The sequence below is a fragment of the Meles meles genome, chromosome 15 (assembly GCF_922984935.1).
Source record: "Meles meles chromosome 15, mMelMel3.1 paternal haplotype, whole genome shotgun sequence".
Lineage (NCBI taxonomy): Eukaryota > Metazoa > Chordata > Mammalia > Carnivora > Mustelidae > Meles > Meles meles.
This window is the reverse complement of record NC_060080.1, coordinates 64,377,111-64,392,221: the sequence shown is the minus strand read 5'-3', so window position 1 is coordinate 64,392,221 and position 15,111 is coordinate 64,377,111. Positions and strand designations below refer to the sequence as shown.

Sequence of the window (15,111 nt, the reverse complement as noted above, 5' to 3'; positions counted from 1 at the left end):
TTACAACATGTCAAAATCATATCCTTTGGATCTATTTAAACATAATAAAAAATTTTAGATGTCAACAGCAATATGTATAATTAGAAATTTAATCTGGGTGATATGTGAGTGAAAATGTGTAAAGACTGCTGCTGTGAGGCTTCACTGTTATTCTACTTATTTTTATTCCACCTTTTTCTATATATTTGTATGATAAAGCCCCGGTGATATTATGCAGATTAAGAATCCACATTTAGGGGTGCCTGGGTGGCTCAGTGGGTTAAAGCCTCTGCCTTCGGCTCAGGTCATGATCTCAGGGTCTTGGGATGGAGACCCACGTTGGGCTCTCTGCTCAGCAGGAAGCCTGCTTCCCCTTCTCTCTTTGCCTGTCTCTCTGCCCACTTGTGATATCTCTCTCTCTCTCTCTCTCTCTGTTAAATAAATAAATAATTTTTTTAAAAGAATCTACATTTAAACACATTCAACAAATATAAAACAACTACCATGGGATAAACATTTTAGCAAATTATCAAAGTTGGGGTTTTTTTGTTTTTGTTTTTTATTTTGGGGGAGGTTTTGTTGTTGTTGTTGTTGTTGTTATTGTTGTTTTTGCTAAACTTCTGTTTGAGACCCTTTATTACCCTCCTTCCATTTAGGAGTATAATAAATCTGAATATCTTTTTTTTAAATATTTTATTTATTTGACAGAGAGAAATCACAAGTAGGCAGAGAGGCAGGCAGAGAGAGAGAGAGGAGGAAGCAGGCTCCCTGCCGAGCAGAGAGCCCGATGCGGGGCTCGATCCCAGGACCCTGGGATCATGACCTGAGCCGAAGGCAGAGGCTTTAACCCACTGAGCCACCCAGGCACCCCTAAAGCTGAATATCTTTAAGAATATCTGGTACCATTTATTGTGCTAAGCAAATAAGTCAATCAGAGAAAGAATTATATGATCTCACTGATATGAGGAATTTGAGAAACAAGACAGAGGATCATAGGGGAGGGGAGGGAAAAATGAAACAAGATGAAACCAGAGAGGGAGACAAACCATAAGACTCAATCTCAGGAAACAAACTGAGAGTTACTGGAGGGGAGGGGGTGGTAGGGATGGGGTGGCTGAGTAAGGGACATTGGGGAGAGTATATGCTATGGTGAGGGGGGGAATATCTATCTATCTATCTATCTATCTATCTATCTATATATATATATAAAATTCATACTGAATTTCAGTAACATTTGATTGTACATTAATTTGCTCCTACCTTTTCTTGTCCCATCAGGTTAGCTGAGCCTTTTTGGCTTGGTAGACCTATTGTCCTGGAAAGACTATATATAAATTAGATATCTTTTTGGAGTCACAAAGTGATACCATTCCTAATGGTAATGATGTCCAAGGACAGTAGATCCAGGATCACAAGAAGTGGACTCTGAACCAACTGTCTTTCTGGAATTGCCACAGGGAGGTGTTTTGAGCCCCATGGCCTTGGAGAGCCAAGGCGTAAAAACTATGACTCTAGGGACCTGTCAAAGACACACCAGCAGAACCATGTTCTGACGGAGTAACATTTCTCTCTCAAAGATCTATAGCAGCCTTGAGTAGACCGGAGCATCAAAAGCAGATGTGTATTGCCTAAAGCACTGGTTTTCCATTAGGGTCACTTGTGACCCCCACGGGGTATTTGGCAATACTTTACATTTTGGTTGTCACAGCTTGGGTGGGGGGTACTACTGGCATCTAGCAGTTGGAAGCCGGGACTGTCACTAAACATCCTACAATACATAGGACAGCCTCCTCCAAAAAAGATTTTTCCAGGCCAAAATGTCAAACATGCCAAGGTTGAGAATCTCTCCTCCGTAGAGATATGCAGCAAGACTTCAGCAGCCAGGCTTGGTTACCAGCTTTACTTACTAGAATCATCAGACTGTATACTCTTCCTGCTTAGTGTATGTATCAGCCTAAATTGGCTACATTGTTCGGTGCTAACAAACAATTCCAAAATCTCGGTGGCTGAATACACAAAAAAGCTTATTTCTTGTTCATGCTACATTCCAACACAGATTGAAATGCTTATCACACAGGGACCCAGACTGATAAAGACTCCATTTCAACATATGCTTCCCCAACCACTACAACAGAGGGAAGGGAAGAACAAATCAAATACTGGGCCTTAAAGCCTTCTGCAAGAAGAGGAAATGTGTCATTTCTACTTACATTTCATTGTCCAAGCAAAATACACGGGGGCCGAAAAGTATGTATTTACTATATGCTTAGAAGGAGAAACAGGATATTTTTTTAATAGCTCTAGTGACTATCATAGCCTATCTTCCTGCTTACCCTTTTTTAGATTGTGTAAGCCTCTAGAACTGTGGAAAATTTGGGGGAGAGAACAAAGAGGGGAAATGCTTTTTTTTTTTTTTTTTTCCTAGTGTAGCATACAGGTATACTCTAGGTAATCAACTGGAAAGAAAATAAGTGATCATATTTGTGCTCAGTTTGTAGAGCAGTGCATTAAGGTCACAATTTGAGATATACACACCCCCACACACTATAAAACAATAGTGGTCAATTACACCTTGCTGACGTCAGGAAAGGTTTCACAGTTGCCTTTAACTTAGTACCAAACATGAATCAGATGAAACAAGTGAAACAAATTCTCTCACAAAAAAGTTGAATAAAAGTTAGAGAAACAAACAGTTCACAGTGTTTCAAGAAACTGCCTGGCAGTGTGTACAGGGAAAGGATGGGGAATGGCAAGACCTGATCTAAGCAAGCAGCAAAGATACACGTCAAGAGTCATATGGTGAAAGTAGATAGTTGGGCTTTATCCTAAAGGCAATGCAGAGCTTTTAGAGGGTTTTAATCTGAAAACGAATAAAGCTGATAGATTTAACTTTCAGACTAATTTCTCTGAAAGTCCTGTGGAGTGTGAATTAGAAGAGGCAAAACTAGAGGCAGTAAGATCAATTAGATGATTACCATAGTCCAGAGAAGATACCAAGGAAAAAGCCATGAGAAATGATATTAATGAGGTAGATCCTGCCTCTCAGTCCTCTTTGGGCTACTTCTCTTCATCCACTTATAACAGTCGGGGTGCGTGATTGCTCGCTAGGGGACCCTCCTCTCCATCCTCCCTCTCCCTTTAAATACCTCATCCAGTCTATGAATAGTAAATGTCAGCCATATGCTGATGACTTCCAAGTTTATCTTTCTCACACCAACCTTCAGACTTGCATACCTAACTGCTACACGACATATCCACTTTACGTATGTAATTGCCATCTCAAATTGTATCAAAAATGGATCTCCAGAAGATGACCATCTATTACTCATAAATAAATAGCTGTCTTAGGCAATAAGCATTCATATGTGCTTAAACCTTTATGTGAGAAGTTATGGTGAAGTGGACAATCACATGATGCAAAATTATCAGCTTCATAATGGTGGAGTCAGGGGTATCACCACCTGATAGCTCTTTAGCCAGAAGCCGGACAGCCTTAATTTTGTGCCAACTGATACATAACAATATGAATTACAGTACCAAAAATGTTTCATATGAATCTAATCAAGCTTTGGGACGTAACTTCTGGTTTACTGGTATGGTAAAACAGGGATGGACGAACAAGCTAAATGAAGTCAAGATGGAACAATCTACCTAATCCAGAATGTCAAGTACACCATAGGACAACCGAACCAATTTCGTTAGTCAGTGACTTGTAAAAAAGAAATGGGGAGTTGGCAGGAAGGGAAAGAACTGTTCAAGTGAGAAAGAGACTTAGGAATCATGACATTCAAGAGCAATATAATACTATGAATTTTGAATACTGGGTCCCTGGATTAGTGAAGTCTTGATCATGGTACAAACATCCAAGACCAGGAGCAGTGAAGAGAAAATTATTACTTGGGATATAAAATATTAAAATGAAAGCTCTTGTGAAACCTTTAATGTGAAGATGATTACAGACCAGTTGTTCTCAGCTAAAGGCAATTCCAACCCCCAGGTGACATTTGGCAATATCTAGCAGGGAAGGAGTAAGATGCTACTGGAATCTGGTGTATAGAGGCTTGAAATTCTCCTCAGCCCCCTACAAAGCACAAGACAGCCATCCTTAGCAAAGAGTGACCCATCCCAAAATGTTAGTAGTGCTGAGGTTAAGAACGCCTGAGGCTCCTGAGTGGTTCAGTTGACAAAGCGTCTACCTTCAGCTCAGATCATGATCCCAGGGTCCTGGGATGGAGCTCTGCCTCAGGCTCCCTGCTCAGCGGGTAGTCTGCTTCTCCCTCTCCCTCTGCCCTGCCCCTCCATCTTTTTTTTTTCCCCTCTCTCTCTCTCCCTTTCAAAAAAAAAAAAAAAAAAAAAGACAAACCCCACAGTAGGCAACCAAACGTCTATATAAAGAAGGCAGAGACCAGAGTTAACATGTTTAGTCTGATCATTGCACAGTTCCTGGCACAGAGTAAACAAAACTGTTTGACAATCTCCTTTATATTGTATAAGCCTTCAGATTCTTTGGGAACTGGGGGGAGACGCAAAGAGAGAAATATTGTTTGAGGGGGCTGAGGCTTGGAAGACAGATCTTAAAAGAATTTATAAATGTACCTTGTTAGCATAAACATGGTGATAGAAACCTTGGGAGTGAATGAAAACTCCCGCAGCAGTAGTCCTCACACCTCACAGTGGATGGCAGTCACTTGGGCAGTTTTGAGAAAATGTAGAGGCTTGGTCTAAACCCAGAGATCCTGATTTAAATGCCTGGGAGTGGAAGGTATAATAAGCATCATATTTTTTAAAGACTCCTCATATTATTTTAATGTGTAGCCAGTGTTGGAAAGCTAAGTTTTTTTTTTTTTTCTGAACAAACTGAACTGTATTCATTATGATGGGTTTATTCATAAAACATACTGCGTTCAGTGTCGTAGCTCAAAAAGTTTTAGCAGTTTTCGTGGGTTTGGCAAAGCAAACAGGAATCCGCTGTTGGTTGCTTTTGGTAAAGGAAAGGCTAGAAAGTCCTTGGCACAACAGAGAGGAAAGAATTTAAAGACTGTGTGAGGTCAGAAAGTAGATTAAATGGATCGTTCTTATATTCTGCCAGGGCGCTGAAGATTATTTTCCCCTGCCAATAAGACAGCCAAAAAAGGGAATACCCAAATATCTAAAAGGGCTCTGCTGGCTTTTATTTTTTATTTTTATTTTATTTTATTTTTTTATTTATTTTATTTTTATTTATTTTATTTTATTTTTCTGAGCTGGGGATGCTTGTGGAAGGAGCTGCGATCAAAATGGTATTCCTGATCTCAGTGAGGAGCCAGCTGAGGCCTGGCCCAGGTGATGACTATTAACAGTCTGAAGCAAAGTGGGTATTGTTTTAATAGCCAGATGCTACACTCGGGGATCAGGGAATGGCTTCAGTAGCAGAAATCTCTGGCTATGGTTAATTAATCATGGGGTCCCCAGGAATGAAATAGAAAGACAGCCAATTAAGGTGTGTCTTGATTTATTTAACCAAAGCTATTCTAGGTCTGGTGAACAGAGGCCTCACTGGAGCTAGAGTGCTAGAGAATTTTGGGTTCACAGACCCAGCATCACCCAAGGAAGGGGAGGCTAGTACCTATGAGAAAAGATCTTGCTGTAACCTTCTGCCTTATCTTCCTTAATGGGGCCTGTTGTTAACCTGAATACTTGTGCACTGAGGAAAGGGAAATACCTACACTCAGGAATATTGGATATAGGCTCAAATTTATTACTGATTCCTGGGGACCTATAATTCCACAAGAGTCAGTTGGTTAGGGTTTGGGATCGTTATAGAGCCCACGTGATAAGTGGAGTTCTGGCCTGAATTTTTTTCATGGCAGGCTTCATGGGATTCCCCAAAACATCTTGGGATCGTTTTCTCAGATCCTGAGGGAATTGTTGGAATGGATATTTTAGGAAACTGGCAGAACCACGCACAGTTGCTCACTTACACCTATAAAAGGGGCTATTGTTTTAGGAAGGGCCCAGTGGAGGCCATTTGGCACTGTCCTCCCCTGCCAAAACAGAGAATGAACAGCAACACTACAAGAGATTGCTTCCCGAAAGTGAATATTTGGTGATTAATTTAATAGGCTGATTTGGCTTTCACTCTTCCGTAAGTCATGAGGAATGACAGTAGATTATTGAAAACAAAATGAGCTGAGGTTCCTGTTGTGGCTGCTATTGTGATTTCTTTCCTCCTTACCAGAATAAATTAATGTATCTTCTAGCACTAAGTGTGCGATTATGAATCTTGCCAAAACAGGTTTTATCAATTTTGGTTTATAGGTATTACCAGAAATTTGCCTTCGTTGACATAAACGCCAGGAAATCTCTGTTGTTGTGCCTTCGGAATACATCAGCTTCCCAGTTCTGCGCTACAGTCTAGTTTATGGGAACGTCACCTCTTTGGTCCAAGTGCTCCATCCCTTGGATCCAAGACCCACAAAGCATCCTGCTGAGAGCACACGAAGATCAGAATGTAGAAATGCTCCCGGTTGGTCTTATCAGTCATGTGTGTGAAATTCTATAAAAATAAAAATCATAAAAATTCTGACATGATACTAGAGGGTCTGGGTGCTTGAGGATTTATGGCATTCCAAGAGACTCCTTTCAAAACGATTATCTAAATTTTGGATGCAGCCTATTTGTACATCTTACTCTGACCATTAACAAGATGATCTGAATTTTATCCATCTTTAATTGGGGTCCCTAATAAAAGAAAGCTGAGCACCTGGTCCAGAGTTTCAGTGCGAGCAACTGTCAGTTGGTCATTATGACCTGCAATCTTTTGTTGTGCTTGATTTTTTTGTAGCTGACTGAGGTACTGAGTGGACTTGCTAACTCCAGATAGGAGATACTCAGAGAAGGGTCCTCAAGTTTGGGTAAACTCCATGGCCCCTCCAGTAACTTTCTGTTAAAAAATTCCTGCTTTGGGGCGCCTGGGTGGGTTAAAGCCTCTGCCTTCGGCTCGGGTCCTGATCTCAGGGCCTGGGATCGAGCCCCGCATCGGGCTCTCTGTTCAGCGGGGAGCCTGCTTCCCCCTCTCTCTCTGCCTGCTTCTCTGCCTACTTGTGATCTCTGTCTGCCAAATAAATAAATAAAATCTTTAAAAAAAAATTCCTGCCTTGACATTAGCTCTGGAGGAAACTGACCATGGGGTTCCCTTTGGTTCATGCCATCAATAATGAACTGTGTGCTATTCAATGAATCCAGCCATAAAGTTTGTGGTACCAAATGATTTAATAATGGAATAGACCTTACATTCCTATGCGTTCTGCAAACTCTCACACTTGCTTAAACTCACATCTATAGCCTAGAGGGAGTTTTCTGTGAGAAACTGACCGATGATGTAAAAGTCAATTGTACATCTCAGTTTAAGTACTAAAGGGAGTGGAGCTTCTTGCTTTAAAGATGGCTCCACACAGTATGCCCATACCAGATGAAAGAAGATTGCTGGCTCTTAGGACAATGGAGAATAAAAATCATATTAGTAGGCAGAATGTGGGCTTTACATGTTAGACATGTTTCATGGAAGAAGATCTGGCTTGAGGTCAAGATATACACTGATTCCTAGGGAGCAGCTAACAGTGTAGATTCTTTAGGATTTGGAAGGAACAAAATCAAAGGTTTGGTTAAAAAACAGGCTTATGAAATGGGTAAAACTATGGGACGGATCACTGAAAACAGTCCAACAGCCTGAAAATGTTTGTGTCTCAAGCGAATACTCAGCAGAAGGCCCATAATGGAGAAGAGGCTCCTTACTCATCAAGTGGACAGGATGACTTTCCAGCTTGGTATCTGACCAATGATCTCCATCAAGAGAGCCATTTGGGGGGCGCCTGGGTGACTCAGTGGTTTAAGCCTCTGCCTTCGGCTCAGGTCATGATCCCAGGGTTCTGGGATCGAGTCCCGCATCGGGCTCTCTGCTTGGCCGGGAGCCTGCTTCCTCCTCTCTCTCTCTCTCTCTCTCTCTCTGCTTGCCTCTCTGCCTACTTGTGATCTCTGTCAAATAAATAAATAAAATCTTAAAAAAAAAAAAAAAAGAGAGAGCCATTTGGGGTTAGGCGACCTAAGGAGGGCAATTAGAAGGGAGTAAGGGAAAATGAGAGAGGACAATGCAAAAGACAGGAGGCACAGAATTTTTGCCAAATGGTTCTGGAAGCCTCGATGAAGCCCAAGATGATGGATAGGTGGCTGCAACATGAACAGGTGGGAGTTTTTCTTTGCCATCCTAGATTTAAGAACAGCAAGGCTAAATTACTGGGAGGTGTATCCGGAATTACAGCTTGAAGGGCGAGTTGGATAGGAAGCAAGGGAACTGTTGCTGTCCCTGAGGAGCGTCTCCGCCTTCCAACATAGTCAACTTTTCCAAAAAATGTTTTACAGTAGAAATACTTTGACATGAAAGATGTTCAGATTATGATGACAAGGCACAAGAGGAAGCAGTGTGAGAGCAGTACTGGGGGTCACGATAGAAAGAGAACGCACATTTGACCACCTTTGTTCAGTTCACTAGCAACCACGGCACAGGCCTGCCTGCAAAGCTTGCTCCTTGATTTCTGAAACCGGCCATGCCTGGGTGATAACAGAACCAGACAGGATCCGAGGCACTGAGCCTTCTTCTAGCCACAGTGTGGCCACACGGATATACCACAGGCTCTATGCTGAATAGGCGAAGACGTGATAAGTGATAGACTGAAAGAAAGAGAATTACCAGATTAAAGAAGCATATGGGTCAAAAGCAGCGTATTCTGACAACCTGCCTCTGCTCTGCCATTAGTATTTTCTCGACAATCCTACAATTGCTCCTTTCCATGTCTTTGCCCTACTCTTCTCACTGGAAAACCTGCTCCCATCTGCCAATTCATACAACTTTTTCAAAACCTTGCTCGAAACTCATCTCCAAAAACTATATTTTTAATCACCCTAATTACGGCTTAATTTTAATCCACCCTTAATCTACATCTTGATTTTGTGCTATTTGAAGACAGTGCATTATAGTAATTTGCACCTGTTGATGTTTCTCTGAAAGTGTTTTCATTTATTATGTGTGCATCTGTTCTGTTTCCCTACCCACACGGAAAAATTGCTAGCGAGTACTCGATCTTTTCTTTTATATTTGGACATGGTGGATCTACCAGTGAGCTTATTGATACAGAAGAGATGTTTAAAATGTTTACGTTGATTTGGATCATATGGATGGGCTCTGAATTGTTAAATCCAAGATCTTACTAATAAATCAAAATGTTATATTTTTATTGGAGATGAAAAGTACGAGTTGGAATTTTAACTTTGTGTTTCTATTTTTTGTCTTTTTATTTAAAGATTTTATTTATTTATTTATTTATTTATTTATTTATTTATTTACGTATTTGATATAGAAAGAGCAAGAGAGAGAACATGAGCAGGAGGCAGAGGAGAGGGAGAAGCAAACTCCCTGCTGAGCAGGGAGCCCAGTGCTGGGCTCAATCCCAGAACCCTGGGATCATGACATGAGCTGAAGGCAGATGCTTAACGCCTGAGCCACCCAGGCGCCCCACTGTGTTTCTGGGTGTTTTTTTTTTTTTTTGGAAAACATCGACTGAATCATACTGTAAAGGCATTTTTGCCAGGAGTGAACTCTAAAACCCAGAAGTGAAGAAATCAGTAAAACACACCTTTAGAGTACCTTACTTCAACTTGCAATTCAGTAAGGGAACATGAAAAATATACAAGTTAGATCATAGCTTTCAATGAAAAAAATTCAATAAAACTAAAATAAAATAAAATCAATGAAAAATAAAATTTAAAAATCATAGTGATAGTAATCATTTTTTAGAGGCGCTTTCATCCATAATTGAAAATTATATGGAAAAATACTGAAATTGTTACTAAAGAGGAGAATATAAATTAATCTATGGTATAGATGCGATAGTTTGCACACCAGAAATTATGTTATATTTTAATAACAACAATGTTAGTTAATACAGAACTCGCATTTTTCATGGGGTCATCTTTCAAACTAAACTCTCGAGTTCAAATAGATTACATTTTGATAAAGTCTGCCTTATAATGTTACAGAAAATATTTCCCCTGGGAAAAAAAAAGTACTTTGTTTACTCCGTTCAGAAAAGATATTGTCAGGGTTTGATAAACGTTCTTTTTTTTTTTTTTTAAACCCTCAAAATAACATGCTATTTGCTTTAGGCTTATATCTCTTATGGGATATGTCAAAGATTCTGAGCCTTACATTTTACAAGATTTGTTCATTGACAAATACATATGGATCTAAAAATGATTTGATATCCAAGAAATTGGTCCATTTTAACTAGTTCTAAATATGATCCTTTAAGTCTAATCCATAATAATGTTTTTTTAATGACTATTTAATATAATTTAAATGGCTACTTACAGATTGTGAATGGATTTTTCAGTTGTTGTGGGTCATGCAGAGGAAACTCTCCATTAAGGGGAAGATTTGACAAGATAGACGATTTTTCTTATCCATTTATTTTGGGGTCTAGAAATGAGTGAGAAAAAGCACCAGGACAGAAGTCATAAGACCCAGGTTAAGTTATGACCCTTCATATATAAAGATAAATATAATGTGTATACATATACACATATATGTGTGGTGTATGCATTCATTTTTATGACATGGTTTGGTGCTTATTATGAAATTTTCTGTCATACCAAATTCTAAAATGAGACTACAAAGCACTGTGATCATAGGTCACTGACCAAAGCACAGAAACATTTTCAATATTTGGTTTCTATTAAAATTTGACATTTATACCAAATTTTAGCTATTTCAAGGTTTTTAGGACTTACATTTTAAGTCTGGAAATTCATTCAATTGTTTGAAGTTGTTACTTTAGGTGTGTCTGGATGGCTCAGTGGGTTAAGCGGCTGCCTTTGGCTCAGGTCATGATCCCAGGGTCCTGGGTTCAAGCCCCACATCAGGCTCCCTGCTCAGCAGGGAATCTGCTTCTCCCTCTCCCTCTACCTGCCACTCTGCCTACTTGTGCTCTCTATCTCTCTGTCAAGTAAATAAATAAAGTCTTTAAAAAAAAAGTTTTACTTTAGGTTTTTATTATAGATTCTGTTTGGTTTTTATTTAACCTTTAAGAAAACATCACAAAGAACATTTTTAATCTCACCTACTAGCATTAGACACTCTTTAACTGCTGTGTCTTTTATTTTGCAAGAGCAATCTCATATCTATCCTGAAGGTCAATTTCTGTTGCTACATATAATGATTAGGCATGAAATCTGGTGAAATTATTTGTTGCAACACAATATGATTGCTGTAAATTTTAAAATACAAAATTTCAGGAACCAGGCTATATCATATCATAAATCCATGGTATGTTATTCTAGGTTAGGTAATAAGTCTGATTCTGTCTATAAAAATTGTTCTATTCCATTATAATCATACTCATGAAATTAATTATGGTATAAATAAGTTGCTTAAGGCTGGAAACATGTAGATTTCTTTCTATCCCCTAAATCAACTGATTAACTATCTTGTGCGATGACAGGAATTAAGGAAATAATAATGTAATGAACTTATGAAGGAATATCACAGGTTCCCAAAGTATCTGAATAGCATGATAAGAGAAAGTGACCCACTCTGCACTCTACAAAACATGGCTAGGTACTTTCCCCAGTGATGTCCCATTTCTATCTGCCAGGGAACTGCTGTGAATATTTCTCACGTTCCGCAAGCAAACTCTACCACTTTTAGAGAGGAAAGAACAGTTATGTTGAGCCTATTTAATTTCTTTTTAATGTTTCTCCACCAGGTCCCGGGCTATATGAAACATAAGAGTTAAAATTCATAACATTAACACAGCTTACTTAGAATTTCCACTGGAGACATGTAATAGTTTAGTCAGAAAGTTAGAAAAAATTGTTCTCTAACTAGTCTCCTAACTGATCCCTTCTTCCACCCTGGGTCCTCTACTCCCAACATAGAAGCTTTGAAGATCCTCTTTAAATGGAAATCACATTGTCCCCATACTGCTCAAATACATCCAACAGTTCCCCATTTCAGTCAAGTAAAAGCCCAATCCTCAAAATCGTTTATATGGCCCTACAGGATCTCTTCTGCCATTTCCTTTCTAATCCTGTCCTCTGCTACTCTCCTTGTACGCTGCTCCAGCCACATTAGTCTTTTTGCCGTGCCTTGACCAAGCCACGCACCTGTCCCAGGAGCTGGTTATTCCCACTGCCTGGAATGTTTGCACCCCACATGGCTTCTCCCTCTTTCCTCATCTTCACTCAAGTCTTTGCCCAAATGTCATCTTTTCAGTAAGACCTCTCAGTGAACCCTATTTAAAGTTGTAGCCCACCACTGCATCCTATGTCCCTTAGCCTGATTTTTTCCCCTTAGACTATCTTCTAACAAATTAAACTTGTTTATTTCCCTCATTGTCTGTCTCCTCCTCCCCAAGAACGGTATAGACTACATAAACAGGATATTGTTTCTGTTTTACTTTCTGTTGTATCTACAGCACCTGGGCTACTCCCTGGAACATAATAGAAATTCAAATAAATATTTGTTGGGTGAGCAAACAGAGACACAAGTTTTGCCTTAATTTTATCAGTTTTCAGTTATGTTAGAGTCATAAAGTTAGTAATGAAGAGATGAATAAATAAGCTACATCTGAAAATGATCTAATACAAATAAATACATTTCATAAATGAAATACAATCATAAAAATGAATAACACGTTTTCTTTTCTTTTCTTTTTTTAAAATTTACTCATTTGTCAGAGAGAGAGAGAGAACACAAGCAGGGGGAGCAGCCAGCAGAGGGAGAAGCAGGCTCCCCACTGAACAAGGAGCCCCATGTGGGACTCGATCCCAGCACTCTGAGATTATGACCTGAGCCGAAGGTAGATGCTTAACCGATTGAGCCAGCCAGGTGCCCAAATTTCTTTTCTTTCCTTTTTTTTTTTTTTAAAGATTTTATTCTTTCTTTTAACACACACACACAGAGCACAAGCAGGGGAAGCGGCAGACAGAGGGAGAGGGAGAGGCAGCCTCCTCACAGAGTAGGGAGGCCAACACCGGGCTCAACTGAGCCACCCAGGCACCCCTCCAGCCATATGTTTTTAATAAAAGTAGGTTCTCAATAAACACTTCAGAACAAAGAAATAAAGTCTTGAAGGAATGAGTGAGTAGAGCGTGCCAGGTGCTGGTGACGCAGAAGAATCGGCAGGATCAGATTGCTTTGATTTCTATCCTACTGATCACCAAACTTGATTGGACTGATGTGGCCAAATATCCTTCTCCCCCATCGCTCTCCTCGTGAGCCTCCCCAAAGCTAAGGGCTTCACCGGATTCTGGCTGATGATACAAACAGAAGTGCATGTGGCCAGGACCTACTTGTCAATCCATGCAATGACAGACTGAAGTGCTGGATAACTTTAGTAGGTAGTTTGGTTAGTTAGTACCTTACCAAGTTAGTACCGTAGGCCCAATTGCGGGAATTATTCATGACGAACTTAAGTCTTGTTGTTGTTGTTTTTTTCTTTTTAATTCACATTAGTCTAGATCTGGAGGTCGTTCATCCTATAGCCAGAACAATGTCCACTTCAGCTGTGGTTTGAGGCAGTGTGGGGATGATCGGACTTTCTTTTAGGACCACAGGGGGACAGGTCCTGCTCAGAATGGGTGATCCATTCTGTTGACTATATTCCTCAAATATGTCCGAGGTCTCAATATATTTTAAATTATAAGAAAATGTGATGTTTGGGATGCCTGGGTGGCTCAGTCGGTTAAGCATCTTCCTTCAGCTCAGGTCACAATCCCAGGGTCCTGGGACTAAGTCCCGCATTGGGCTCCCTGCTCAGCGGAGAGCCTGCTTCTCCCTCTGCCTGCCACCCCCTCTGCTTGTTCTCTCTCTCTCTCTCTCTGTTAAATAAATAAATAGAATCTTAAAAATAAAAGTACAGCTGGAGCTAACATAGTAAACAAAACCAACACAGTCCTTGCCAGGATGGAGCTTACATTTAACAGATATAGCATAAGACAGTCAGTGATGGTATATATTACAAAGGAGAAGCAGACATTGAAAAAGAAAGCACACAACCTAAATCTGATCTAGTTTGAGATGCAGGATATAAAGTCTCATAGGAAGGGATTAATTCAAGAGCCAAAGGATAGATATGAGTTAATAAGGCAAAAGAGATGAAGACAATGTATACAAGGGTGGCAGTCTGAGTTAGGAAGGTAAGTGGCACCTTCAAGAAATTAGAGTATAAAGGATAGGAATGTAACAAGGAATAAAATGACGCCAATGTGTGAGGCAGGAGATAGTTCTTAGAATGCCTTGAAGTCAGTGTAAGGAATTTTAATTTAATCAAAGAGTTTGGAAGAGTCTGTGGGATTTTAAGCAGGAGGCTGACATAAGACATGATTAGAACCTGGTTTTCAGAAAAATAAATCCACCCCAAGTATAGAATATAACATTGCTTGGTATATAAAATCTCAGCAGCTGCCATGTTGATAATAGAAGGGGCAGGGTAAAGTTGGGATTAGTTAAAAGGATAGTTAGTTAACTTCTTTTGTTAATCTCTAATAAGATATTAGGATGTCTCTAGCAATAATCTGAAATGAGTTTTCCTAGGGCTATCTTTTAAGTTGTGCTTCTCCTACATTACAGTAGATAGGGAAAGACCCCAATTGAGAGGCTATTGAAGAAACCTGTATAAACTACGAGGACACTTGGCCTGGGTGGGGGGGGGGGGTGGTGGTAGTGGTGATGGAGAAGAAAAGAATGGAAAGATTCTGAAGACAGAAAATAGAATCAGTAAGCCTTGCTGATTAATTGGTTGAGGTAGGCTAGGCATAAATGGAAGCATAGTTGATTTATTTACGAGGCTCATGAACAGAGAAATAACTGGAAAAACTGTGAATTTTGTATTGAACATAGAAAGAGTGAGATGCCTGGGCATGAAATGCAAGTGATATGCAAAATGGTTCTGGGGGGACACCTGGGTGGCTCAGTGGGTTAAGCCTCTGCCTTCGGCTCAGGTCATGATCTCAGCATCCTGGGATCGAGCCTCGCATCGGGTTCTTGGCTCAGCAGGGAGTCTGCTTCCCCCTCTCTCTCTCTGCCTGCCTCTCTGCCTA

General features: G+C 40.1%; 1 protein-coding gene across 1 annotated transcript in view; it reads right to left on the bottom strand.

Annotated features, from left to right (window-relative positions):
• Positions 1–12,246, bottom strand: part of FANCL (FA complementation group L) — a 113,327-nt gene extending 101,081 nt beyond the window's left edge. Inside the window, exons 1-2 of the mRNA XM_045979046.1 lie at positions 12,175–12,246; positions 6,393–6,514 (exon numbers count right to left, since the gene is read on the bottom strand). Of these exons, the coding sequence (XP_045835002.1) occupies positions 6,393–6,514; positions 12,175–12,246 (194 nt within the window). The remainder of the gene's footprint in view (positions 1–6,392; positions 6,515–12,174) is intronic.
• Positions 12,247–15,111: the final 2,865 nt, after the last annotated feature.